The 23,983-nt window shown below is 49.0% G+C and overlaps 11 protein-coding genes across 11 annotated transcripts; 3 read left to right on the top strand and 8 right to left on the bottom strand.

Moving 5' to 3' along the window:
* Positions 1 to 123: 123 nt before the first annotated feature.
* KY384_003488 (uncharacterized protein) lies at positions 124 to 747 on the bottom strand (the record flags this gene model as incomplete). The annotated part of the gene is made up of 2 exons (XM_044812002.1): positions 124 to 538; positions 584 to 747. 2 exons carry the CDS (start codon positions 745 to 747, stop codon positions 124 to 126), a joined length of 579 nt encoding a protein of 192 aa, XP_044671135.1.
* Positions 748 to 1,612: 865 nt separating this feature from the next.
* On the bottom strand, positions 1,613 to 3,187 carry KY384_003487 (uncharacterized protein; the record flags this gene model as incomplete). Its single annotated transcript, XM_044812001.1, has 1 exon — positions 1,613 to 3,187. One exon carries the CDS (start codon positions 3,185 to 3,187, stop codon positions 1,613 to 1,615), a length of 1,575 nt encoding a protein of 524 aa, XP_044671134.1.
* A 272-nt stretch (positions 3,188 to 3,459) lies between these two features.
* On the top strand, positions 3,460 to 4,062 carry KY384_003486 (uncharacterized protein; the record flags this gene model as incomplete). The annotated part of the gene is made up of 1 exon (XM_044812000.1): positions 3,460 to 4,062. The coding sequence occupies one exon, from the start codon at positions 3,460 to 3,462 to the stop codon at positions 4,060 to 4,062; it is 603 nt and encodes a 200-aa protein (XP_044671133.1).
* A 7,807-nt stretch (positions 4,063 to 11,869) lies between these two features.
* Positions 11,870 to 12,749, bottom strand: KY384_003485 (uncharacterized protein; the record flags this gene model as incomplete). The annotated part of the gene is made up of 2 exons (XM_044811999.1): positions 11,870 to 12,171; positions 12,386 to 12,749. 2 exons carry the CDS (start codon positions 12,747 to 12,749, stop codon positions 11,870 to 11,872), a joined length of 666 nt encoding a protein of 221 aa, XP_044671132.1.
* A 555-nt stretch (positions 12,750 to 13,304) lies between these two features.
* Positions 13,305 to 14,345, top strand: KY384_003484 (uncharacterized protein; the record flags this gene model as incomplete). Its single annotated transcript, XM_044811998.1, has 1 exon — positions 13,305 to 14,345. The coding sequence occupies one exon, from the start codon at positions 13,305 to 13,307 to the stop codon at positions 14,343 to 14,345; it is 1,041 nt and encodes a 346-aa protein (XP_044671131.1).
* Positions 14,346 to 14,875: 530 nt separating this feature from the next.
* On the bottom strand, positions 14,876 to 15,595 carry KY384_003483 (uncharacterized protein; the record flags this gene model as incomplete). The annotated part of the gene is made up of 1 exon (XM_044811997.1): positions 14,876 to 15,595. One exon carries the CDS (start codon positions 15,593 to 15,595, stop codon positions 14,876 to 14,878), a length of 720 nt encoding a protein of 239 aa, XP_044671130.1.
* A 480-nt stretch (positions 15,596 to 16,075) lies between these two features.
* KY384_003482 (uncharacterized protein) lies at positions 16,076 to 16,759 on the bottom strand (the record flags this gene model as incomplete). The annotated part of the gene is made up of 1 exon (XM_044811996.1): positions 16,076 to 16,759. One exon carries the CDS (start codon positions 16,757 to 16,759, stop codon positions 16,076 to 16,078), a length of 684 nt encoding a protein of 227 aa, XP_044671129.1.
* A 1,006-nt stretch (positions 16,760 to 17,765) lies between these two features.
* Positions 17,766 to 18,413, bottom strand: KY384_003481 (uncharacterized protein; the record flags this gene model as incomplete). The annotated part of the gene is made up of 1 exon (XM_044811995.1): positions 17,766 to 18,413. The coding sequence occupies one exon, from the start codon at positions 18,411 to 18,413 to the stop codon at positions 17,766 to 17,768; it is 648 nt and encodes a 215-aa protein (XP_044671128.1).
* Positions 18,414 to 18,857: 444 nt separating this feature from the next.
* Positions 18,858 to 19,481, bottom strand: KY384_003480 (uncharacterized protein; the record flags this gene model as incomplete). Its single annotated transcript, XM_044811994.1, has 1 exon — positions 18,858 to 19,481. One exon carries the CDS (start codon positions 19,479 to 19,481, stop codon positions 18,858 to 18,860), a length of 624 nt encoding a protein of 207 aa, XP_044671127.1.
* A 662-nt stretch (positions 19,482 to 20,143) lies between these two features.
* Positions 20,144 to 21,245, top strand: KY384_003479 (uncharacterized protein; the record flags this gene model as incomplete). The annotated part of the gene is made up of 2 exons (XM_044811993.1): positions 20,144 to 20,157; positions 20,207 to 21,245. 2 exons carry the CDS (start codon positions 20,144 to 20,146, stop codon positions 21,243 to 21,245), a joined length of 1,053 nt encoding a protein of 350 aa, XP_044671126.1.
* A 1,429-nt stretch (positions 21,246 to 22,674) lies between these two features.
* On the bottom strand, positions 22,675 to 23,592 carry KY384_003478 (uncharacterized protein; the record flags this gene model as incomplete). Its single annotated transcript, XM_044811992.1, has 1 exon — positions 22,675 to 23,592. The coding sequence occupies one exon, from the start codon at positions 23,590 to 23,592 to the stop codon at positions 22,675 to 22,677; it is 918 nt and encodes a 305-aa protein (XP_044671125.1).
* Positions 23,593 to 23,983: the final 391 nt, after the last annotated feature.

Raw genomic sequence — 23,983 nt, 5'->3', positions numbered from 1 at the left:
TTGTGATATAGTTGTCAATCAATGATGTTTTTCAAAATGCTGAGTTCTTTTTCCTCGTGTCGTGCTGTCGCGGAGTCTTGTGCAAAGAGCAGGGCATCATCAACATGATGAATGGTTGGCAAGCTAATCGACAGAAGGCAGCTGCAGCATACTAAGATCCTCATACAGCGCGGCTGTCTCATTCTCCCCTGGCCTCGCAATATCCATGTGGATCACGCCCACATCATTCCCACCAATCTCGATCGCAACAGATCTTTTGGGCGCGAACGCCTGATGGCCACTCATATACTCTCCAAACCCCCGCAAAGCGTCGACCATGGATCTGTACGACATCGGTCGCGCGGCAAGGAAGGAGAGCTGCAACCTATTGAACTTGACAAGTTGTGGAAAATTGGGAAAGATTTCGTCGGAGAGGTGGCCGGAGATGAAAGCCAGGCCTTGGATGAGGACGCCGAGCGTGTCGGTGGTGGATGTTACGCTGCCGTATTCGTGGATTTTGAGAACGACTGGGGGGGAAGACCGGGGGACGTGGACGGAGCTGCCGATGGTCAGATGGGGATATAAGGGGGGAGGTTGAACCTACATTATGACTTCCATCTCTGTGTCGTTTGGCTTAAGGGCACATTCTGAGGATTGGGAGCATTGGGCTGATGCGCAGAGAGTTGGGTTTGCCATGGTCGATTGCGCAATGATGTTGCTGACGAAGAAAAGCACGACGGCGATAATGTGCCATAGCGAGCCTGCCATTGAGGAGGGTGCCCTGTGCAAGAGAATCTGTAACTCCCAAAGACGCTTCTCAAGTACTTGATGGAGTGAGCTGAAATATGAGCACTTCGATGATATCATGTCTGGCGGCTATGGTCTTTGATTTGTTTCGCATTGTCGACAAAGATAGCGCAGTGGCCACTTGAATAGATTCGCGATGATAAGAGTGAGATTTTGCTGAGACATCCAAACCCTCTGTGACTATGAATTGCAATTCTTCTCCTCGGTGGCAAAAATTGTGAAGAGGCTCAATCAAGCTTGTTGACCCGCTCCCAGCTTTATATTGAGATACCCTGGGGTTGCTGTTGTTGCAGAGCTCCGCCCAAGGTGCTACTTGCATCAAGTATATGCTTCACAACTTACGAAGCGGTTTGGCCCGCGCATCATGTGCTTACAAGTTGTGATAGAGCATTGCATTAAACGCATTCTTCTGGATTCCAATTGCCGTGTGACTCAATCCAGAAAATTGCATGAATGTCAACTGACGGTAACTTGAAATGAATCGGATATTGAGAACATGAGATTTGTTAGACTGAAATTGAGGTGCTTCTGATCAAATCATTCAATGAGAAGATGCTCTTTGTCTCCAATAGTAACTTCCAACTGAATCGCTTTTAGCCACGAGCTGATAATCTACAAACAGCTATGATCCAAAATTGAGACCAATGTATACATACGCATATTGTCGGTGAGTCTATTGTCATGTACTTGGCTTCTGCGTGTTGCCAATGGAAGAATTTCTTCGGCTGTAAGGTATAGGAACAGCGCTTGCGTACGTCGCGGCTTGGTCATCAATCCAGTACTGGAGCAGGAGTCTGAGCTTTCTTTTCCCGATTCGTCCTCTCTTTCAATGCCATCTCGCTCTATTTTCCTCTTCGTAAGCATCCTCATTGTACCCTTCCCATTCATTCCTCATACTTGATGCTGTCCTCACTGGCGTGGGAGGACCCGGCCGTCTCCGCCCTTGGAAAGCTACGTCTCCATAGACGTTCAATGTGCCACCGATGATACCGTCGCCCAAGAACGAGATACTTCCCACATTAGAGGATCCGTAGCTCATCATGCCCTCACTATTTTCTCTACCGCGCCAATTGAAGGGGATTGAGTTAGGGGAGGCAATGGTCGGGCGGTGCGCGAGGCGCAAGATACCTGAATACATGCCAAAGTCATAGGCGCCCCACACATTGGGCGTGTCAAGCGTAAGTGTGAGGGTACAACCATCTTCTGGTTCGAACTGCGGCCATTGCCCTTCAAGCTCGCAGTCGATGTCGTAAATGCCGTTGATGATCCCGACTGGGCGTGAGGAGCTCTCCGACTTGATCTTGTTCTCCTTCTTCACGGTGGGCTCTTTTTTTACCTTAGCTTCTTGCTTGATCTCCGATTTCTTTGGCAGAGCTGGCTCCTTCTTCACGGTGGGCTCTTTCTTGATTTTAGCCTCGTTCTTGATCTTTGACTTCTTTTGGACACCCGGCTCGTTCTTCACTATTGGCTCGTTCTTTATCTTAGGTTCTTTCTTCACCGTAGGTTCCTTCTTCACCGCAGGTTCCTTTTTCACAGCACCATCCTGTTTCTCAAGATGATCTTTCTTCACGATAGGAGTCTTTCCTGACTTTGACTCCGCTTTCATTTTGGAGCCTTGGCTCACCTTCGGTACCTCTTGAGCCTTCTTCGCATTCGGCACCACATTACTAAGAAGATGTGGCTCGGAGCCATCGATGTCACTTGCTAGTCCTCCACTTGAAGTGATGTGATAACCAACAGGTGGTGGTCCTGGGGCAGGGAGACCTTGCTGTATTGCGTTCCTCCAAACTGATGATAGTGTCGAACTACGTGCAGTTTGTTTTGGCATTGTAGTAGTCGCCTTCTCTTTTAGTTGAGGTGCTGCTTGTGTCTTTGCTTTCTTCGCAGGTGGTCCGCTCTCTTTTGGTGTTGCTGACGGCTTCGCTTTTGCGGTGCTACTCCCTGATTTGACACTTGGAGCAGGCTCGGGCTGCTTTCGCTTCTTGGGGGCTGCTGTAGGTGCATTGACTGGTGAGGAAGCGGAAGTATTTGCCTTGTACTGAGCTTTAGCTTTTCGTTCCGCTGTCGCGTACTCCTTCTTCATCTCTGCCTCCATGTTGACGATATTCGTGGGTACACCAAGGCTTGATTTGTTAAGGGCCACCAGGAGGCGCATCTTGCTCGTCGCTTTGTTCTTCGATGGTAGAAGACCATAGTGTAGGCATTGCGCCGCGAAGAAGTGAGCCGACTGGTCTTTGATTTGCAGCCCATCGCTGGCTTTTGATTTCTTGAGGTCTGGACGAAGTATGTTGGTGAGCTCAACTACGGAAGCTCGTTTGTGACGATTGAAGTCTCCCGCATCTGCGTACAAATCCCCATTGAAGGAAAAATCGCCTCTCTGAACAGGAGTTGCAAAAGCCATGACCTATGGATAGACTAGATCTAATTCATTCAACGGGGAATGTTATGAACGTGAGAGCTGCTGAGGGGCAGAAAGCCACAGCAACGAAAAGGCTTGGCAGGGATGGATGCACGTGACTGCGCGTTGCTTACTTAAGTGTAGCCCAGCCCCGCACCAGGTCTCCAGCCACCTAATTTGAAGAAGCCCTTCACTTTCCAGCATTTTCCATTCCATCAAGCAATCTCATCACACGCACTCACAAATTCCATCTCAGACATTTGACATCATCGAACATGAAGAAAGGCGCATGGGTCCGACCCAAACATCCCAAGAAACCCGAGCCCGTCAGTCCAACAGAAGCCCTCCTTCCCATGCTCAACTGGATCGGTGGCCGCACCCCTCGATCTCGCTCCACCTCTCCCACCAAGAATGCCCGCCCTCCTCAGCCCCTGCAACAAAGACATGTCAGCAATGACCCAATCCTCCAAAGCCTCCAGAAAGCGCAAGCACAACAAGAGGCAAGACCTGTGTCGCAGGGTAGCCACCAGACACGAGTCTCCCAACCTAGAAGCAGACATCAGGAATATGCAATTGAAGTAGACGAGGATCTAGAGTCGGAGTATATTGAAGAGATCGTTCCCGAACCACCGGTTATACGAAGGGTGGTCGCACCTCAACCACGCGCAGTGCCTGCGGCTTCGACGGTGAGGCGACCGGCAGCAAGAACATCATATGAGCGGCCGGCTCCGAGAAGGGAGCCGCTGGTCAGGGAGAGAGAGCCGATGACACGAATGAGTCCGTGGGAACGACTGCAGGAGGATAGGAGGAGGAGGAGGGGAAGTATATCGAGCGCGTGGGAGGACGCGATTACGCCGTTGCAGTTTGGGCGGCGATGAGAGAAGTCACGATACTCTTCAGATGAATTCGCAGTGGAGGGGAGAAGAATGAAGTGAAGCCAGCATCTTTACGATAATGCACGCTATGAGGAAAAGGACGCACTCTGAGGTCAGAAGACTTGGGCACCATTAACATGCACTGCCGCAAAAGCAATACAGAAGAGTTACATCCTGGTCTTATGCGACAAATGAGCATCCCTTTCAGGAGATTGAAGCTTGAAACCAATACATGAAGCATCTTTCCAAGCACTTCCCACAGAGATACGAGTTGAAGTCTGACATGAAAAGAACTCAGGAAGTTAGTAATTGGTTTGGGCGGGAGAGATGGGAAAACGCATTCTGTCATAGTGAGTACGATGAACATGTCTATAGCTGTAATTAGCATTGGTATATTTCATGAGTTATGCGAAGCGTCCTTTTCTCCTTTTCAATCGAAGAATTTTTTCAATCGAAGAATTTCGCGTGATCGATCTGTTTCCAGCCTTTTTTATTTTGTGTTCGTTCTCGAAAGCGGGTGTAGTGTAGCTTTTCAATTGATATATACGAACGATTTGATTTTCCATCCACCTCCCTCAGATCTCTCGCTCTCTTCTCAGCATCGCTTGCTGTATGCACACTCTCTTCGATCCTCCTCCTCTTTACCAGATCCTGAATAATGAACATCCATCTTTTACCAATTGTCTCAGTGTCTTACTGCCCCATCTCCATTTACCCCCTCTCACCCACAAAGCACCTTGATGCCCTGGAACTAAGAAAGCGTGAATCGCGTTCGGCATTTGGAGGTAAGCTTCTGGTGATATGTCACTTGGTGTAGGACAAAGACTCTCCCCACTCCTCCTACCTGGCGCTTCCAGTAAGCACTCGGGCCTGAGCTTACCCCTCCGCTAAGATCATCCCATCCATCAGACTCATCATCATCATAGGGACCATCCCCTCCATCACCCGCACCTCCACCAGGAGCTGCGGTAGTCCTCGACGCAATTCTCCACCCAGTTTGGTCACTACGATCGTTATGAGTGCAGCCAGAGCTGCTTGACATAACGATTGCCAGGGATTATTAGAAATGTAATCAAGAAGTCAATAGGCGGTGCAGAGAACCCTGACGAAATGTCGATGCTCGTGCTTGCGAATCCAGATGAGAGGAAATCTTCGTACCCGGCGCTGGGGGATCTCGATTCATATTCTCCAGAAGGCCTACTATTCTTCCGATTTCCAGACATGTTTGTAGGAGGATACAGTAAGTATGCTAGGCTTTCTTTATGGCTGTTGGATGCTTTTGGCATTGTTCGTCCGTATGTATATATATTTATATGTATGCCTCGACGCGTATTCGAAGGCGAGAAAGTGTCGAAGATTCCTGGTTCCTGACGGCTGGAGACTATAGACTATTCCACCTGAGGATTTGCTAGGCGTGTTCATTTTGTCTTATGCCTTCTTGGTGTAGGGCGAAGACCACTCCTCATTCTGCCCGTGAAATGCTTTCAACTAGCATAATTTGTGTGTGCCCGGGTAGCTCGACGCGTCCTAGAAGGTGAGAAGGACTCAAAGAAGTATAGCAGTCAGGACGTGAAGACTGAAGTACTAATTAAATTCTGTTATCTTGGAATCTTTGCCTTTCCCTAAGATGGCTGATATCCAGACATCACCATTATGTCTCAAGACATAGTTACCACAGGATCTTGGGTGGCTCTGCTGAGCTGTTCAGCAACTGTTAGCCCTGCACTCAATTACAGATTTGTAACACTACATATTTAATGCAATCCAAGAGATAGGGGATTCTGGATCGAATGGTGCGCACCTAGACAGTCCTCGTCCCGGCACTTTTTATCTTCGACGCAGAGCTAGGGATAACTCGCCTTCGGGAGTGGTTACATCTCCAGCGCTGGGGTTGAACGGATCATAGGTATTTGGAGCCTGGGTACCGATCACTTCATCCGGCTGGTCTTGAACTTAAGACACCTGTTGAATCTGGGATCTGGACGTCTGCGGTATCTGAACGACTGCATTGAATGCAGCCGGTCTTCGGTACCAGCATTGTCAGATTGCGGGACATGATGGTTGGATATGCCGGCCGGTGAGTGCAGAATAAGTTAGGAAGGTAGAATACTTGTGCCGGAAGTTGGCTCTTGAGCGGCTCGCTCCGCCCAGAGGTAGGTGTCGCTTGCTTCCAGCATATCTAGAAAGAGGTTGTCGCTGAAGGCGCTGAAATTGGCATTAGAATCTCTATCCGCCTGCCCTCGGCGCTCTTTGTACCGAAGAAGTCCATCCATCCCTTCAACATCGCTGCTTCTGCTTCGTCGGACGTATCCCGTTCATCTTTCGGCTTTTTCAATTCTGCGTCGACTCCATTCCTAGGCTCTGCGGATTTATTCAGCTGCTGGGCCAGCGTTCATTTACGTCTCGTTGAAGTGCTATACTTGCAGATCCAACTTCTGCAGAGTTTGAGGAAATAGAGAGCTCGTATGTGACCCGGTCCCAAGGGGAAAAATTGGTTTTCGATGAAGCAAGGGTTTCGGTAAGGTCTACCTTCAATTTGTCGAGAACCTTGTGCGTCTTGCGCAGTGGGGACTATCCCTCTTCGCCCGGAGCACTAATGGAGTCGAGGACATTCTGCCCTGCAATTCGAAACTCTACTAGGGTATCCCGAGCGAGGGTGAAAAAGCGTCTATGCTGGTATTAGAGCTCATAGTGGACCTCACGAAGCGCTGAAGTCAGGAAATCCATCCATGTCCGAGTTATGCACTGGAGCTTACACTCTGCTAAGGTGAGGTCAGGAGTTGATGTAGGCGCCTCAGCTGTCCGAATGCAACTTGCACGTAGCCTCAATGTACCGGATTTTTATACTGTACCTCTTTGGCGGTCCGAAGGGATGTAGAGAGGCTCGAGCTATCCGCAATAGATAGCTCCGCTAGATCCTCCTTCTTGACACTATAGTAGCTCTTTCTGACTTGAGCCCTTGTATTGGCGTTTGAGCTGATGGCGTAATGAGTGATCGAGTCGGAGAAGATTTCTCGAAGACCAGCATGATGTCCTGGCCGACTAGAACAACATACTGGCTCCCAGTCTTGTTATCGCCGTCCCCGTCAACCAGCCTCTCTACCTAGGAGGTCATGTCAACTTGAACACTTGCATACAAGATCAACGGTAGACACTCTCGGTGTGTTTCCGATTTGTCGAGGGTGGTTCCACGCACGTCCATTGAGATCTTCAGAAGACCGCGGTCATTCCCAGGTATTGCCGCTGTCGTCGGTGCCGGCGAATGTTTCTTGACCGACGCACGTATATATATTTATATCGACTCCCATTCCAGTATATCAACTGTTTCAAAGACACGTCTCCAGCTCAGTGTCCATGTTAGTCCCAAGCTCGTCGTCTGCTACAGCGTCTTGCCACTTCCTCAATCGTTCATCTTTCTCCTCCTCCCATTGTGCCAACGCGAGCGCCAACAGCTTCTACATCATTCGCATACTCCAGAGGACTAGCCTTCGGAGGCTATTCCTGGCCCAGTACCAATGACCAAAGTGTGTCTTCGTGGAGTCGTGACCGCGCCCAGCAGGACCACTATTGCCGAACCTTTGAAAGAAGAACCAAGGGCTGGGGAAACTTTCTGAGGTCCAGAGAGCGCATGCGGATCGTGCGGACGTTCGTCGCAGTGCTTTTTGTTGTTGAAATCTGCCAAACCTTTGAAAGAAGAACCAAGGGCTGGGGAAATTTCCTGAGAGTCAGAGAGTGCATGCGGATCGTGCGGACGTTCACGACAGCGTTTCTTGTTGTTGAAGTCTGCCGAACCTTTGAAAGAAGAATCAAGGGCTGGAGAAATTCTCTGAGGGCCAGAGAGCATATGCGGATCGTGCGGACGTTCGTCGCAGTGCTTTTTGTCAATGAAGTCCTTTAAGCAAAGCACCCTTCTCTTGTGGGTTTCTGATTTGGCAAGTCCGCTCGGCGGTAGCAAAGTCTGAAGGAGACTCGTTTCCTCCGCCCCTGGAGCTAACACAGGCTGATGATGGCTGGCTCAGGTATCTTGGGTAGGTCACCAAGTTCGATCGCGACCTCACAACGTGCAATCGGCTTAACATGCCGGTGCCAAACTTCGATCAAGTCTTGGATTGTTTCGAAATTCTTTTCCTGGCTTTGCTCGTCTTTCTCCAATAGCTTGACCGCTCTTTCGCAGCCCTTGCACCATCAGTGGGGAGCCGATGCTGTCTTGAATGTCACTGGCCGGAGTCCCTCTCGCGTTCTCCTCGGTTGTGGTCATGCCAATTATGACATGATATAATTATATATATATTTACGAGCAACCTTGTGCTCCCTTCGATCGGTTGATAATCATGAGTACGTCGTTTTTTTCCGGGACGTCTCGATATGAATCCACTGTGACTTTGCATTGTGTTCGGTTCCTAGAACATATTTGACACTTTCCGGAATTCTTCGTGATGATACACTGCTGGGCGCCGCCAATGCAGTTGTTGCAACGGTGAGCTGCGGTCAGTTTTATGTGGTGGCGGTTGATTTGGATGATAATTTGGCGATTTCCAGCCATTATCGGCGGTATTCAAGAGTTCTCGCAGGACCTAGGAAGGCCAGGAATATTTGAGGCTCCGAGTTGGCTGGTCTCTGCTGGGGCCTCTTCGTCTTAGCTCAAACCATCTTGAGCAGGATTCTCATCGATGAGAGCCTTGGTAGCATTCCACATGAAAGCCGGGGCATGTCTCAGCCAAGCTGCTGTGCTCTTGGCCCTTTTGATAATCTCAGGAATTTTGTCTCACCTTTACTGATTGCGTTGCAGACCTGTTAAGTGATTTTGTATTTGCGGACTAATTGAGGGAAGCGGCATATCTTTGCGATTTTCCCTCCAGGAAGGTCTGAGACGGCAACGTCATTTTCGATTCGCGCTCCCATGACCGCAGGGATCAGGACCCTAGAAGCTCATATGTGGGTCGGTGCCGTTGTATATATATATTTACAGCCACTCAAGCTGCGGGGCTCACCACTAGTATCGTCACTGTATGATGAGCCGACAGTACCGTGGTCTGAAGACTGCTGTGCCTGCCCAGGAGTCACTTGGTAAACGTCCCTTTTCCACGAACTCTGCACCAGTCAACCCATGCTGATTTGTAAGGCTACAAGGAGCGTTCTCCCTGGACGACGATGGAAAGCTAGTGGCTTTCGGCGTCTGAGTATCCGTCTTTTGCTTGTCAGATTTGACATGGCGAGCCGCAGCCAATCCTGCGTCCTTTGAGTCTTGTTGACCTTCCCGCGTTGAAAGCTGTAGTAATCATCGTCGGCGAACCCCAAGCATCAGCCCCCAAATCTTCGCCGTCGCATAGCCAACGAATCTTTCCTGCTCTCGTACACATTTGATTGAACCTGACCCAGTTGAGTCCTACCTGCCAGTTCGTTCCTTGTGCAATAGATGCGTCATGCCGGATTTGACGATTCTGGAGGATGTTCTTGATTGCAAGACCCTCCTCAGTGACCGGAGGCAAGATTCTGGTATTTGCAATACGGCTCCCAGTACTTGTTGATTGCCCAGCAAGGGCCACCCCAAGCTGGGATTGAAGGCGGAAGTCCCTCAGCTGGCTGTACTGGCCCACTTTCCGTTGGGAAGGGATCTTGAGGCGTATCCCCCGGTGCGTGACTAGGCCGAGCGGTAGCATCGAAGGCATCAGAAGTGCCTTTGATCAGGAGGTTGAATAGCCAAATATTTGCCCAGATGTCTTTAATCGTTCATTGCTTTGCAAGGCTCACAGAGTTTTCTCATACTAGCTTTCTCTTTTGCTCGCGCACTGCCAAGTGGCGAGATACACGTGAGTATTCCTGCCCTTGCTGTGCTGATGGTATTCCTTGTAGCAAGTGACACACATGATGAATGCGAAAGCTTTTCGCCAAGTAGTTGAGCCTGTACCGTCGTTATTAGTGATTGATACGTTGTACTTTCTCGTGAGGAACAATCAGACGCCTCATGAGGAGTCGAAAGAAGTGGTTCCGTAGGGGCTTTTGGCCTGTGTTCCACGTCCCATGCCAACTTCAGATTACAGGTGAGGTGGTGAAGGACGTGAAGGGCGAAGTTGATGTGTCCTTGTGAGAAAGGCTTCGAAGCTTCCCACTTCTGCACCTGGTGGGCTAATTTCTTGATCTCTCCTTCCAACCAGAGCATTACATTCGCCTTGTCCTGCATGGATTTTGATCCTTCTTTGCTTGCTCGAGAATGGGTTGAGTAGCTGGAAGTGATTGCCCGTTGTCCCTCTACCGACGCCATGTTGAGTAAGCACCATCGTATATATATATTTACAGCCACATAGGCCTGGTCGTGGTTGGTAAACCCCCAGGCTGGGCCTCTTAGGCCTAGCCGAGTATTTTGTTGCCAGCCAGGAAGTGGTTGTAGGAAGGAACGAGAAAGACTGGGGAAAAGGACGGACCTTATATACCCACGATAATAATCTAAGTGTAAGACTTTGTCCGTCTGAGTGTTTGAAGTAGTGGTGTCTCACTTGATTAGTGTCACGCGTATCATATGACCATGACACCTGACACTTAAATCTCTGTCTTGGATTTACATTCACAGCAGGAATCTTGTGTCACGCCACCTGTGAGCTTTCACGTAGTACAAAGGACTTCTGATGTCATACGTCGATACGGCATCCTGTACACTTCGACAACTCTTCAAGCTTGCACTAATGTCATGACTTCTTTAGGCTTCTCTTATTATTGAGCAACACATCTTTATTCGCCCTCCTCGTACTAATGTCATCGCTATAATCCTCATCATGGACAGCCTCTCAACCGAGCTCCTCTATATGGTGATCAAACACCTCTCAAGCTTTGAATATGACTTTCTATTTGACCTATGCAACTTGTCTATGACCGACCGCCGAATGTACGCGATGGCAGAGCCGATCCTAACGCAACGAGTCCAATCCATCATCTCTGCAACCGACAGCCCACCATGGGTAGCTCGGTGCGACCACAACAATCGCTTTGATTTCTATCGTCGAAGCCACAATGATCTCAAACAGCTTTACAGATACGTTATTAGCGTGAAGAAGCTACCTGAGCAGACTCGACGTATTGCCGTTCTACTTACCGCACCACAAAGTCATTGTTCTTTCTCGTTTCTCGAAGGACCCCAACTATGGTCCACCACGTGGGATACTCCCGGGGTGTGTGATGATTGGTATGATATGAGTAATGAAACTCAAAGGGACAAGGCTGCTATGGCAGCACGACAGATTGATGGGATCAACGCGGCGGACATAGGCTGGGACAGTCCTTGGTTTTATTTGGCTCAGCAACCAGTGCTGTGGCTGGGCTTGGAATTGAAGAAGATGTGGGAGGGGTTGCTGCTTCGGGTTGCCGGGGACCACACTTTTATCTTTGAGCGAGGAAGATATTACAGTAGCCGTCGAAGACTCTAGAGCGGAAATGTCTGGTTGGATAGTCAGCTCATTTTACTGACTCTCTTAACTTCGCCATGATGAAGCTCGCTGCATATCTTGTCATCCACTATCTAAAGACGGAATATCTATCCTTCGTGAGGGAAATGAGAGAATCGATACGCTGGAAATATCATTCGCAAAGACTTCCAAGTTACTTGCGGTGAATTTTTTAAGGATTACATGCTACTTGCAAGGTTTACATGGGGTCATACATGCTATAATTGACACTTGAAAAGACGCATTTGCTCAGAAAAGCTCACTTTATTTTCCTTGGTCGTACTGGCGATCGTATCATTCAAACCCTTCTTTCATCTCCAGCATTTATCGGGGTCTGTGGCTTACTATGACGTTCCGTCGCTTTCATTCATCTTTCAGTTCCATCCTTTCACTGATCTATCCGAGCCAAGGTCCTCAACATCCAACGGGCGCGGTGCCAATTGCACAGTCTTCCTCAGTTGCTTTCCGCCCACCGCGACCCTCTCCGACTTAGGATAGGATCGCTTTTGACTCCCGTCCCTATCTCGCTCAGCCTTACGACAAGAGGCAAAGCCAGTATCCAATAGGAGCAGGGTGACCTCAGGCCTATCATCGGCATCCCAGGCCAGCATACGGATTAAGATCAAAGAGACAAAAGACAATTCATCTTCTGCAAGCATCGTGATCATGTCTTCATCTTCATTGTTGGTGCAAGTTCAGTCACGAAATCGATAAAGGTCTCAGTAAAGTCAGTAGAGCTCAATTTATCAGCTCAGTCGTTGCCTTTTTTCGACAAACCCATAGTCCCAGCAATTGAGGCCCCCAACTTCGCACTCGGGGCAATATTCCCTATCGAGACCCGTTTATATATATATTTGGTGTCGTATGCACCTACTTTTGCTCATTCTCACCCGTCTCGGGCTCTTTCTGATCGTCAAAAGCTAGGCGCTCAGTAGGAACATCTGCCAGATGACGTGGTGCTATCCGTGGCCGTTTACCAAGCCCTTGATCCACTTCTAGAATGGCCAAAGATCGCTTGTGGCCGTGGGGCTGAGAGTTCTCCGTCTCCATAGTCAAACGGAAGCCCGAATCCTGTAGAAGTGCAGCGGCCTCTGGCCGATGATCCGCTTTCCAAGCCAGCATACGGATTAATATTGAAGGAATAACTGAAGATTTCTCTACCTGTAGCTGGTTGATCAGGGAGTCATAATTAGCTCCAATACGGGCGTTGCCCTGAAAACCATAAAATGCTCCGGCAAGCGCCAGTCCAAGCATCCAGATAGGCTGGTCGCGGTTGGAGCCTCTTCGTCTTGGCTCAAACCGTCTCGAGCAGGGCCCTACAAGCTCACATCTGGTTCGGAGCCGTTGTATATATATACATATATATTTATAGCCACTCAAGCTGCGGGGCTCGCCACTAGTATCGTCGGTGTATAATAAGCTGACAGCACCGTGGTCTGAAGACTGGTGTACAAGCCTTGCTCGCCTCTTGAGAGAGTATGGACACACATTACAGTGACAAATCATTGCCTGTGACATCGCGGCTTGCCAACAGGCGTGTCAAACTTCACCCGTTGCGTCATTGGAGGCAAACAATGCTTCACTTCTTTCAGTCACGTGTTGAATCACGCGTGACACCCTTGGCCAGGTTCTAAGTCGCCTCCAAAGCGGGTACCGTCCTTACATCTTCTTTCCATCATATCCATTTAAAGTCTCGGATTTCCTCCATCGAGCATTTGTTCATCAATTATTCACGTCACCACATAGGGCTGTGTACTACCTCAAGAAGAATTATTACGAGTCTTCCTACTTGGCCATCCTGCTTAGAAAATGAGCATCCTTCAGGAAACAATCGAGTTTATTGCGCCCGGCATCCCGACTGTGTTCAGAGATCCTTATCCAGTCAACTCCTCAAGCGTCGCTGAGAATGAGATAAATAGCACGCTCAACGGCTTAGCATTCTGGAAGCGGCAAGATGACGTTGTCATGATGTGGGCAGAGGAGATCAACAAGCCAATCAAAGATCAGAATCGCGACCTCATTAAGAAATTGGAAATTATCCGTGAGGAGTGGCTTATGATGAGAGAGACCCACAAAGAGCAGGTAAAGAAAGGATGGGTTCCACCAAAGAGAGACTATGAGTCTGAGAGGAGGGCGAGAGAGGAAGCCATAGAGGAAGAAATGTCCTCGCAGTTTCGAGAACAGGTCGATCCGGCAATGTATGAGGACTCCACACATTCTCATCCCCAGACTCCACGCCGAGCATATATGACTCCGGATTCAAATAAACGCAAGCGTTCTTCAACCGAGGATGATGAGGACTTGAGTGCAAACCCTGATCAACCTCGAAAAAAAGTCAAAGACCTGACGCACACTCTGCAACCAAGGTCAGAAGAGAATAAGAGCAAGGATATAAGCCTTAGAGAAGTGGACGGTCCCCGCCTTATACCTGACATACTTGTGCCAGGGGAATCCCAGACTGAGGCCAACGGCGCAAGCTCTATCAGAAGCAAATCACCAAACATCACCGTGGTGATGAAAACAAAAACATCGCCTAATAACGGTGGTAAAACAAAGCGACGAAATCAAGCCAATGCCCCAAAAACTACCAACAAAGGGCCAAGGCGCCCAATCAATCCACCGCAAACCACTAGCAAAGTTGGAAAGGGCCAACCCGACAACCCGCGAACAAAGAACAAAGAGAAATTACCACCTCTACTCCGACCAGGTACCCGCTCTCAAGGAATGGGCGCAGCGTTATCACTTCATCTCGATAAACGAGGTCAGATCGTGTTGGAGTCGCCGACAGGGAAGCAGAAAATGATGTCTATGAAGCGACTTGCGTCACGGATGATAGGCGTGAAAGGATGAATATGTATGACTCGCCATCACATTCGAGCGACACCCACTGGCCTTCGCTTACAAATATATTTCAACAGCAGCCGATGAAGATTTGCTTTTAGGGATTTGAGGGGCGACAATATGCGCGTTTGCCATCCAGTCGTTGATGGCGAAGATCAACATGATCTACGACTTTGACCTGAAAAGCCGTTACCAATGGTACATACATGCTTGCGACGAGTACTTGTTTTTTTTGTCGCCACATTAGGTACTACATCATTGGAAGACCGAGAAGGAGGAGCTTTGGATACTGTGTACAAGAGGCAAAAGAGCCCTTGGAGCCAGTCAGAACATGGACGGCGAAGCATCGAATATTGCAAAGGAGAAGACTTGGTACAGGAGGGACTAAAGCCCGTGGAGATTGGTCAGATGGAAAGATACCAGAGCATATGAATTAATCAAGACCTCAAGCATTGATACTGCCTAGATCAATCTGCCTAAAGCATCTATTTTCCATGACAATGCTGCTTGAAGTAGTGACTCCTTTCGAATGGGTCTGATCAATTAGCCCAGAAGAATTCTCTCCTTTCTTTCCTCTTCCCCAGTACCTTTACCAAAGCCTTCGAAACCGACCTCCGCCTCGTAGTCTCCTTGGGCTTCACACCCTCCTTCGCCTTCACACTCTCCATCACCTTCACATCCTCCCTCACCTCCCCACCCTCTTTCTTCGAAAGAACAAAAACATCCTCCTCCCTCTTATACACCAACCTCAACCCCTCCCACACCCCCAGCAAATCAAAACACAACCCCAGCGCCGGCTGATACCCCAAAACCCCCTCCCTCAAATCCCTTTCCACCAACCCCTCAACTCTCCCCAACACCTTCGCAACCATAACGCCCTTACGATCATAAAGCAAATCCAGCCACGTGCAGCGCCTTTTATCCAGAATCGGCCCGCCCCCGCCCCCGCCCCCGCCCCCTCCCCCTCCCTTTCGCTTTCTATCCGTCAACTCGTCTTCCAGGTCCCAGATCGCTTCGAGCTTGAGACGCGGGAAGACGAAGGGGGTTCTTGGCGCGGTGCGTTCGAGAGCTGTGCGCTGGGCTTGCGTGGATGGGAGGGCGTGGATGCTGTTGAGGTAGTCGACGAGAATGCGGATTACGTTCTCGTTCGTGTAAGAGGGAAGGAGGGTTAGGGTGTAGATGGCGGTTATATCCCATGGTGGGCTTTTGAGCTGCGAGAGGTTGGGTTGGGTGGGCTGAGTTTGAGTGGGTTTGGACATTTTGGGGGTTCGGGGGTTGGGGAGGGGAAGGGGGAGGTGGGGAGGTGGGATTGAGTTAGGACTTCATGACAAGATGGTGTTTTTAGGATGATGGGGGATGAGCACAATGAGCTTGATTCGCGAGTGTGGTTGTGTCGACAAAGGGGAAACAATGGGATTGTGAGAAAAGACAAAGGGCTGGCGAGACACAAAGAGACATCGGAACTGCAAGTGAGGGTGATATCAAGTTCGAGAATGATTACTTCGTGATTTATGATCATCTAGGCTTGAATGGATAGTCCACACTTCCGTGGAGGTAGGCTTGGTACGAATGACAAGAATAAAGATGCCTGCACAGACTTTGTGACAGATTTTTTCGCAGATCAATAGTATTGATGCTGAAGAATACTCCATGAGATCACCCAATCTTGAGCCCGTTCACAAATCTTGATTCCTACGCTTGTGGGAAAGATTTGGTCCTTCCTCTACCTTGATACCTTTTCACGGTTTCTCCGTTTCGTGAACACTCAAGCTTTCTGTCCCTTGGTTTTTCATGACAACCTCAGCATCTTCTCTCTTGCTTGTTTTTCTCCGCGAAAGAACTATGACATCTTCTTCTTTCTCATACACAATTCTCAAACCCTCCCACATCTCTTGAAGTTCTAAGCAAATCCCTAGCGCTGGCTGTTGATACCAAGACCCGTCTATCAGTTCCTGCGGATCCAAGCCTTCAACGTACTTCGCCATTGCAGCGCGCTGATCCTTATCGCTGCGGCTTGACAATTCCGCCCACATCTGTGGAGTGAACAAATCAAGCAACATTTGATGGGCTTCGTGGAAATTGACTCGTGAGAATGTCCTGGGGGCGAATGGTGCCGTCAACTGAAGGGCTGAGCGGCGATCCAATGCGTAGGGGCTGGGGAGGAGCTTGATGCTGACAAAGTAGGCAAGAAGCTGATAAGTATCTTGGTAAGATATGTTGAGTCCTAGAGGGGACTTTCCGGCATATGAGGGTATTTTCCATTCAGGTATCCTGATTTGAGAGGTCAGAGATTGTATGTACTTGGTCAGAACTGGCTCGATAATGGCGCGTATCTGATGGTTTGTGAGGGACAGATGGAATTTATCCTGCAGGTCAAATTGGCACGTGATATGGAGAATTAGCTCTGTCGGAAGTGAATCCATATTGTGATGGAAACAGGATTGCAATGTGCGGGAAGGTAATAGAGGCAGTGACGCGAGGAAGCTTGGTTTTGAGGTGGTACAACGTGTCACGCAAAATATCTCTATTCGACACATACGATTGTCATATCCTGCGTCTGACACGTCATGACTGATGTGTTCATGGCAAACTCATGACGGGTTTTCAACCTCAACCCCTACCCCTATGCCTGGAACATCAAGCCATACTGAGCGTAAGTGCCAATCGAGATTCCCATACAAATCCACAAATTTATCACCCACCACCAATCCTGCCATCGCGACCGTCCTCCCTAGCTCAACAGCCCCGGACACGCCCCGTCTCTTTCCGCCACAATTTGAGTAGGCTTGGTTCCGCCTCATGTCTTGACGCAGTCAACGCAAGTGCCGACCGAGTAAGTTGCCGTGGAAGAGCGACGATGCTATCTCTGTAGGCGTAGAACTCTGGGAGCTTTGATGAACGATTCGGTATGTATGCTGTAAAGTTTGGGATGTACTTTGCGCCGTCCAGATACATCTCCCATGGAGGGAGGCTGACTCTGGCGAAGATTTCTCGGATTTGAAGCGCTAGCATAGGAGAGACTATGGATGAGATTCGCCGGTTGGTGAGGCAGAGGCTGAGTTGGTCTGTGAGAGGGTTGTATGAGGATGTGGAGAGGTGCGTGGTGATGAGCGCTATGAGTTCTGTGGGTAGGGCGTTCATTGTGGTTGAGGATGAAGGTTGTGTAGGATAAAGGAAGAGAGAGTCGAAGAAGGAGAGCAAGAAGTATTTATGGGTTTATCGTAGTACAAAACGCGCCTTGTGCATGCATATTATTAGCCTGTTGAGGTCGTACGGAGAATCTCATGAGAACATGCATTTGTCAATAGATTGGTCATCTGACTCTGATCCTGTTTCCCAGTGACTGAGCGTGCTTGATAGCCTGGCACATGGAATTATCAATCTTGTAATTCCCAATTGTGCCACTCATACTCATAATGATTTCGTCTCCTAATTCACGGGATTTTTGTCCCTCTTTGTGCGCTCCATGATCAGATTACGTGTCTTCCTGACATACCTCATTCGAAAATCGCTCCACATCGCTGCCAAATCCATGCCCATCCCTAACTCTGGCCTCCAGCGCCAGTGAAACCAATCATCCCACGAAAGATACCCGGCATCCATATCTCTTACAAATCCAAGGAACTGATGTGTGGGATCAGCATATTCAAGGTCTCGCCACAATACGGACGCCTCATGAACCAAGTCCACAACCTTTCTGACTTCTTCAACGTCTTCTGAGTCTATCTCATGAGTGACGACCATAGGACTCTTCGGTGCCGTAAGTTGTACTGCTATAGGCTGGATCTCTTTGTCTAGCGCTATGATGGCGATGTAGTAGTCATAGAATACCTGAAGCTTTGACTTTGATACGTTACAGCTCTCGGGAACTAAAGTCGGGCGCAGAGGTGTTTGCCAGGGTGGAGCGGGGACGTCTTTGAGGATGCTCAAGATGCGTTTGGATAAGGCGCAGTCGGCCACTTCGTGCAGGCGCTTGTTGGTAAGAGATAAATGGAACGTGTCTAAGAGGTTTTCACTTTCACATGATATTAGATTGTCGACAATGCCGAAGAGAATCTCGTTGGGAAGGCTGTCCATGGTGGTGGTTGGTTTTGACAAGGAGGCAGCCATGTCGAGCGTTGTTGGCGAAGAGAATCCTCGGTCTAGGGAGAAAATTAATAGGATATGGAAAAGTGATTAAGTGTGACAAGGATGTCCTCACGGCTTTGTTCTAGAGGTGACACAAAACAATGCACGACCCTGCCTGTGACACATATCGTGCCTGCATTTGTGAACAATAGATTTCTGCCTTTCACTGGTCAGTGCTATGAACACAGACTTCATTTCTCATTGTGAATTTATCCAAAAAGCTATATGCAAACTACGCAAGCTTCCCATACCAGATCGCGAGAAGCTGAGTCGAATTGAGATGCCGCATGCTGATTCTGAACTCTTTAGGAATTCCTCTCGCGGACTTCCTCGCCCTGATAGAAACTCTAAAAATTCCTGATAGCCATTCTCCACCTCGTAAGTCAAACCTTCCTACTTCGTCTTCTTGCGCTCGATGATCAGCTTCCTCGTCCTCCTATCATACCTCAAGTCCAAACCATTCCAGATTGCAGCTAGCTCCAAACTCAGCGCCATCAATGGCTGCCGACGCCAGCACATGCCCTCTAGAATACTAAATTTCAGCCCCTCGATCCTTGCTTTCACATCGTTCATCGCATCCGTCCGGGACTCCGCATGTAGTCTTTGCCACAACGGGCACACTTCGTACACTTCCGGATTGAGAGAAGAAAGCCGGTATGTGGCTCGCTTACGAAATGGGAAAGCGACAGGATCTTTCGATATTGTAATCTTTACGGCTAGACGTTGAAGATCCTCCGGCAATTGGATGATACTGACGTAATAATCGTAGAGTTGCCAGAGCGGAGAGAAGGTTTCACGATGTAGTAGCTTTTTTGAGAGGTGCGGTGGCAAGTCCCAGGGTGGGTGGAACATCTTCGTAATGATGGCATGGACACGAAGGGAGATATCTGGGTAGATCATGCCGTGTAGGCGTTTGTTGGTGAGAGAAAGGTGGTATGCATCGGTCAGGTCAACATTGGGACCTGCGACCAAATGGTTGACAACGATGTCCACAAGCTCAGTGGGAAGCTCGTCCATGGTCGTTTCTTTAAGAAGGTAAAGATGAGCGGTCGTGGATAAATATATGGTACATTCCCATGGTACCTCAAGTGTCACGAGCTTTGTGGTTGTTCTTGCTTTGTTCCGAGGTTGGGGGTGAAAGTTGAGATTCGTCCAGTCCATAATCGCCCTCTGAGTACGGAGATCCGAACAATGAGGACTGAGGCGGCTTATGTCATGGTTGCACGTGACACATCTAGCCCGCACGCAGTACCCGCAAAGGATGTAGACATACTGAAGACCTACATAGACGACTAGAAGACAACTACGAAGATGGGACTTGCTTTGCTCTCGCACAATCCCCCACTCGAAAACCTGCCTACACATTCCTTTCGGCATGATTCGAGGCCGTGACTCTGGGTTCCCTCTCGTCTGTTGAGAGGTCATGTGTGAAGGCATCCTTGACACAGTGAACTCTCACGTAATTGGCCACATCATGTAAGCACATACTCGGAAAAAGTCATGCGTGCATGTCTTTTTGGCCACTGACACTCGAGGCCAGCAATGACGTCAGACTTACCCTTGTCTTGAGCGATATTATAATACTTCGGCCATTCTGGTAAAGCTTCCATCATCTCCTCCCCACATACTACGACTTCAGTCCAGATCTTCAAAGATTATCTCTGGCTCGAAGTACGAGCATGGCGTCTTCAAGGTATTGCAATCAATCAACTATATGCTAACAATCCTGATCCTGATCACAGTCCATACGATTCGTACATATGTACCCTCGCGATTGCTGAGAAAACTTTCGGCATCCATAGGGATATACTGTTTCAACTTTGTGAAGACAAAGAGAGTCACATCGGAAGATTACTCGACGGCGGTAGTCTTAAATGGGGACTAGTTTACATATATCCTGAGGAGGTCCCCAACGGCTACGATGCTGCGACGGTAGAGCGACTTATCCAGTTTGCCTATGCAAGCTATTACAATGTGCCAGAACCCAAGATAGATGACACTCAAGGTGGGCAAGGAACCCAAATCCGCGCGATGGATGTCTCAAATGCCGAGCCCAAGGGTCACGACTCTGGTTATTGTGCGAACCAATCCAAGTCTCCGCCGCCCGCTTCGTGCTCATCTGCATCAAGCGATACCAACACCACCCCAAGCTCAGCAACACGAATCGTGACACCTACAAGTTCTGTCACGACGAGCTATCGTCTCAAAGTAAAAAGTCCCAAATCAGCCCTTCCAAAGTCTAACAAACAGACTCTGAAAGAAGCATTCAACGCAAAAGCTCGCTCCTCATTGGGCAAGAATTACGCATCTCGACCACCTGGCCCTCGCGTCAACACCCATCCAAATGAAGATTTTACCCAGATTTTCCTCGCCCACGCTCAGGTCTACATATTCGCTACCGTAAAATGTATCTACAAGCTCGAGATATACGCTCTATCGCAGCTCCGCGCTGCTCTGGCGTCCTTCAAATTGTACGAAGAGCGGGTGGGGGATGTGGTAACCTTGTTGAGGTATGTGTATGGCCACGATGGGGACCAAGCCGCCAGTGCAGATACCATCAAGGATTGCATGCAAGAGTACATTGGATGTGAGTTGGAGGTCTTGATCAAGGATGCAGATTTCAAGCGCTGGTGCAAGAGAATGAGGAGTTGTATAAGGATTTTCTGGAACAGGTTGGGAAGAGGATTGAGCTGTAGGTTGCATCTTGACAAGAGCATCACATGCATGTATTCCAGAAATGATGCCAAAGATGGGATCGCTGGTGGGAACAGATTGAGATGAATAGTTGTGAAGAAAGGGTGGAGCATCAGGAAACTAGCTACTTACACTAGACAAACATCAAAAGAGGACAATACCTGACCTTGGCCTCCAGAGATCTGAGGAAAATCTTCTCAACAGTGCCGTAGCCACTACTAAATGCAAGTGAATCCCAACACAACCCAATCATGACGCATCCACATCATAATCTGACCACACACGAACAGACACCACTACAGAACGATACAGAAGTCAAGGTGGCGCAGAAATTGGAGAAGACAACGAGCTTCCAATACATCCAATTACCTTGTAGCCAGTGCCGAACGGAGTATCGAAGGACATGCCTGCCATCAATTCATCAACAGAAACCAAGTCCCACAAGCCTCTATCTTGACATCGTGCTTTTTCGAAAGCTGACTTACAATGCTTTTTTTCTTGCCTCCCACCCCACCAAACACATTCGCTATCATCTCCTCCTGCGAATTCATAGCAGATATCAACAAACCCCCTCCCACTCGCCCACCCAACCCCACCCCACCCCAACCCACCATGGACGCACCAACCAGCCACAAACTCCACACTTTCCTTTACTTTACATCCTCTTCACATCAATCCTGCTCACTTGACGTGTCATCCAGCCCGTCGCACGCCCAAGCTTACGAAATCGCCTGACAAATCATCCCACCAGGGTTGAGGGGGAGGGGTGAAGAGTCTGGGAGGATACGCAGTGCTTGGATTACGTACTAGTTTAGCACTGTTCAAGTTTTTGAAGCAGAAGGTGGGGGAAAGGAGACGGGGGTTGGGGGAGTGGGGGTGGGCTAGGTGATGTCGTGGTACTTTTGCGGTATTCATACCTGTCTAAGGAGACTAGAAAGAGATGAAGATGAGGTAGTGAGGGGGTGGAGGGAGGGCGTAGGCTCTAGGTAGATAATATATGAAGGAAGGTTGTGAGACTTCATGTGGAGGGGGCTGGGATTGAGACTTTGGTGGCGAATAGAGAAGTTCTGATGTTGCTGGGGAAGAAAGTAAGGAGCTCTTAGATAGTGTGGGAGGATGTTATGGAGAGCAGGATCTTGGAGTTCAGTTTGGGCTTTGCTGGGAGGAGAAGGGGAGCATTTGTTGATGTGGCAATTCGAGTGCGAGTGTCTGTTTGTTTGCTACATGGTGTTACTCAAGCCCACCAGTTTCTGAATTGGGCCTTCTGCGATGGTCTGTTGCAAGCGGCAGGCATCTCATGGTGATCAAAAGTCTTTCACTGCATGATGTGGCTACTGTAGCTGCCATGGCTGCCTATCCACCGCCCTTGTTCGTGCTTTAGCTTGCCTATCAAACAATAATTTGAGGTAGTCTCAATATAGAGGTCTTTTCCATTCAGACCCTATGCATAGCAAGCTCAATAACTCGTCATTGCCTGACTCTGATCTTTGCCTCCTGGTGCCAGCATACGCCCAATCTAGGCTGAGAGCTTCAGCTCAACCTCCCACAAGAATTGCTTCAACATGACCCCGCCATCTTCGATCATCAGCTTTTGGAACTCCTCGTTTCCTAAGAAATAGTTCACATGGGCCCCCATATTGTGAACGAGTTGATGCCGAAATGCATCTCCATAACCTTTATGTCTGCACAGAAACCTCGCAAGCGCCACCATGTTTCCGACGTATTCGTTGCGGGGCACTGGGGCCTTCAATACTTCCCATATTTGTTTCGAGGCGTACCCTCCCAGGCCTTCGATACTTTTCTTCGTTGCGAAGAGGTAAACCTGAGCGTGAGTCAGCAGAATCCTGGTGCTGTCTTCGTGGGGTAGCTTCTTCTCGACTGCCGGAAGGTTGTCTTGATCGATATCGGTGTTCCATGTCTGACTTGTGGTAGAAGAGCTGGGGAGACCTCTCATCGTCGCATCAGCATCTTCAGGTAGATTGAATGAGCTACCACTGGAAGGGGTCCAGACTGAAGCGGGCGAGGATGAGAAGTCTGTACTGTTGCTTGCAGGTCTCATTATAGGCGTGTCCGGTCCTCCAGGTTGAGTGTTGAGGACACAAGTTTTGACTCGTGAATGACTGCCTGTCGCAGGGTTCGAGTTTCGCGTGGCCGGTTTCTTGATTTCTGCAGCCTTTGTTGTCATCCCTTTGACGGTGTAGGAGCCTGTGTAAAGGTATTCAATGAAACATGCGACAGCTGTATGATCGAACCCATCGATATCAATGCCTTGCAAGTCGATAAACGCCTCTGCTGTTGCCGGGTCCCATCTATCGAATCTATGTTCAGGGTAGACGCTGAAGAGCTTCTCGGCATGAATGTAGAAAGTCTTACCGCCAGCGATGATCTTCCAAGGCGGCGACTCATACGGATTCTTCGCACTGTAAGAAGGCATGTTGGTAGCTGGCTAGTCGGATAAGAGAGTGGTTGGAGGAAAGATCAAGACTTCGGGCCTTGAAAGGAAGGTAAACGGACGCTAACGAACTCGAGTGTCAATGGTGTCGTATAACATCGTTCTGCCATGACATCATTTATACTGTGTCAAGTTTCCGATCAATTCATAGGCGTGAGTTCACGTCTGACACGTCGACATCTCGAAGAGTGTCCTTTGCAGCATAGCGATGGGCACGGCCTGACTCATTCACTTCACAGATATCCGAGGCATGCTTGCCGTGCCAAGGGGAAATTGACTTTAAATACATACTGACCGCGAGATATCGACAAATATAGCTATGATCCCAACAAATGAAGCATCATTTTTCTCGATCATGTCCATTCAGAACTCA

This window comes from Bacidia gigantensis (assembly GCF_019456465.1).
Source record: "Bacidia gigantensis strain McMullin 20006 chromosome Unknown contig_180, whole genome shotgun sequence".
NCBI lineage: Eukaryota > Fungi > Ascomycota > Lecanoromycetes > Lecanorales > Ramalinaceae > Bacidia > Bacidia gigantensis.
The sequence above is the reverse complement of the archived record's forward strand: the minus strand, read 5'-3'. Positions and strand labels throughout refer to the sequence as shown.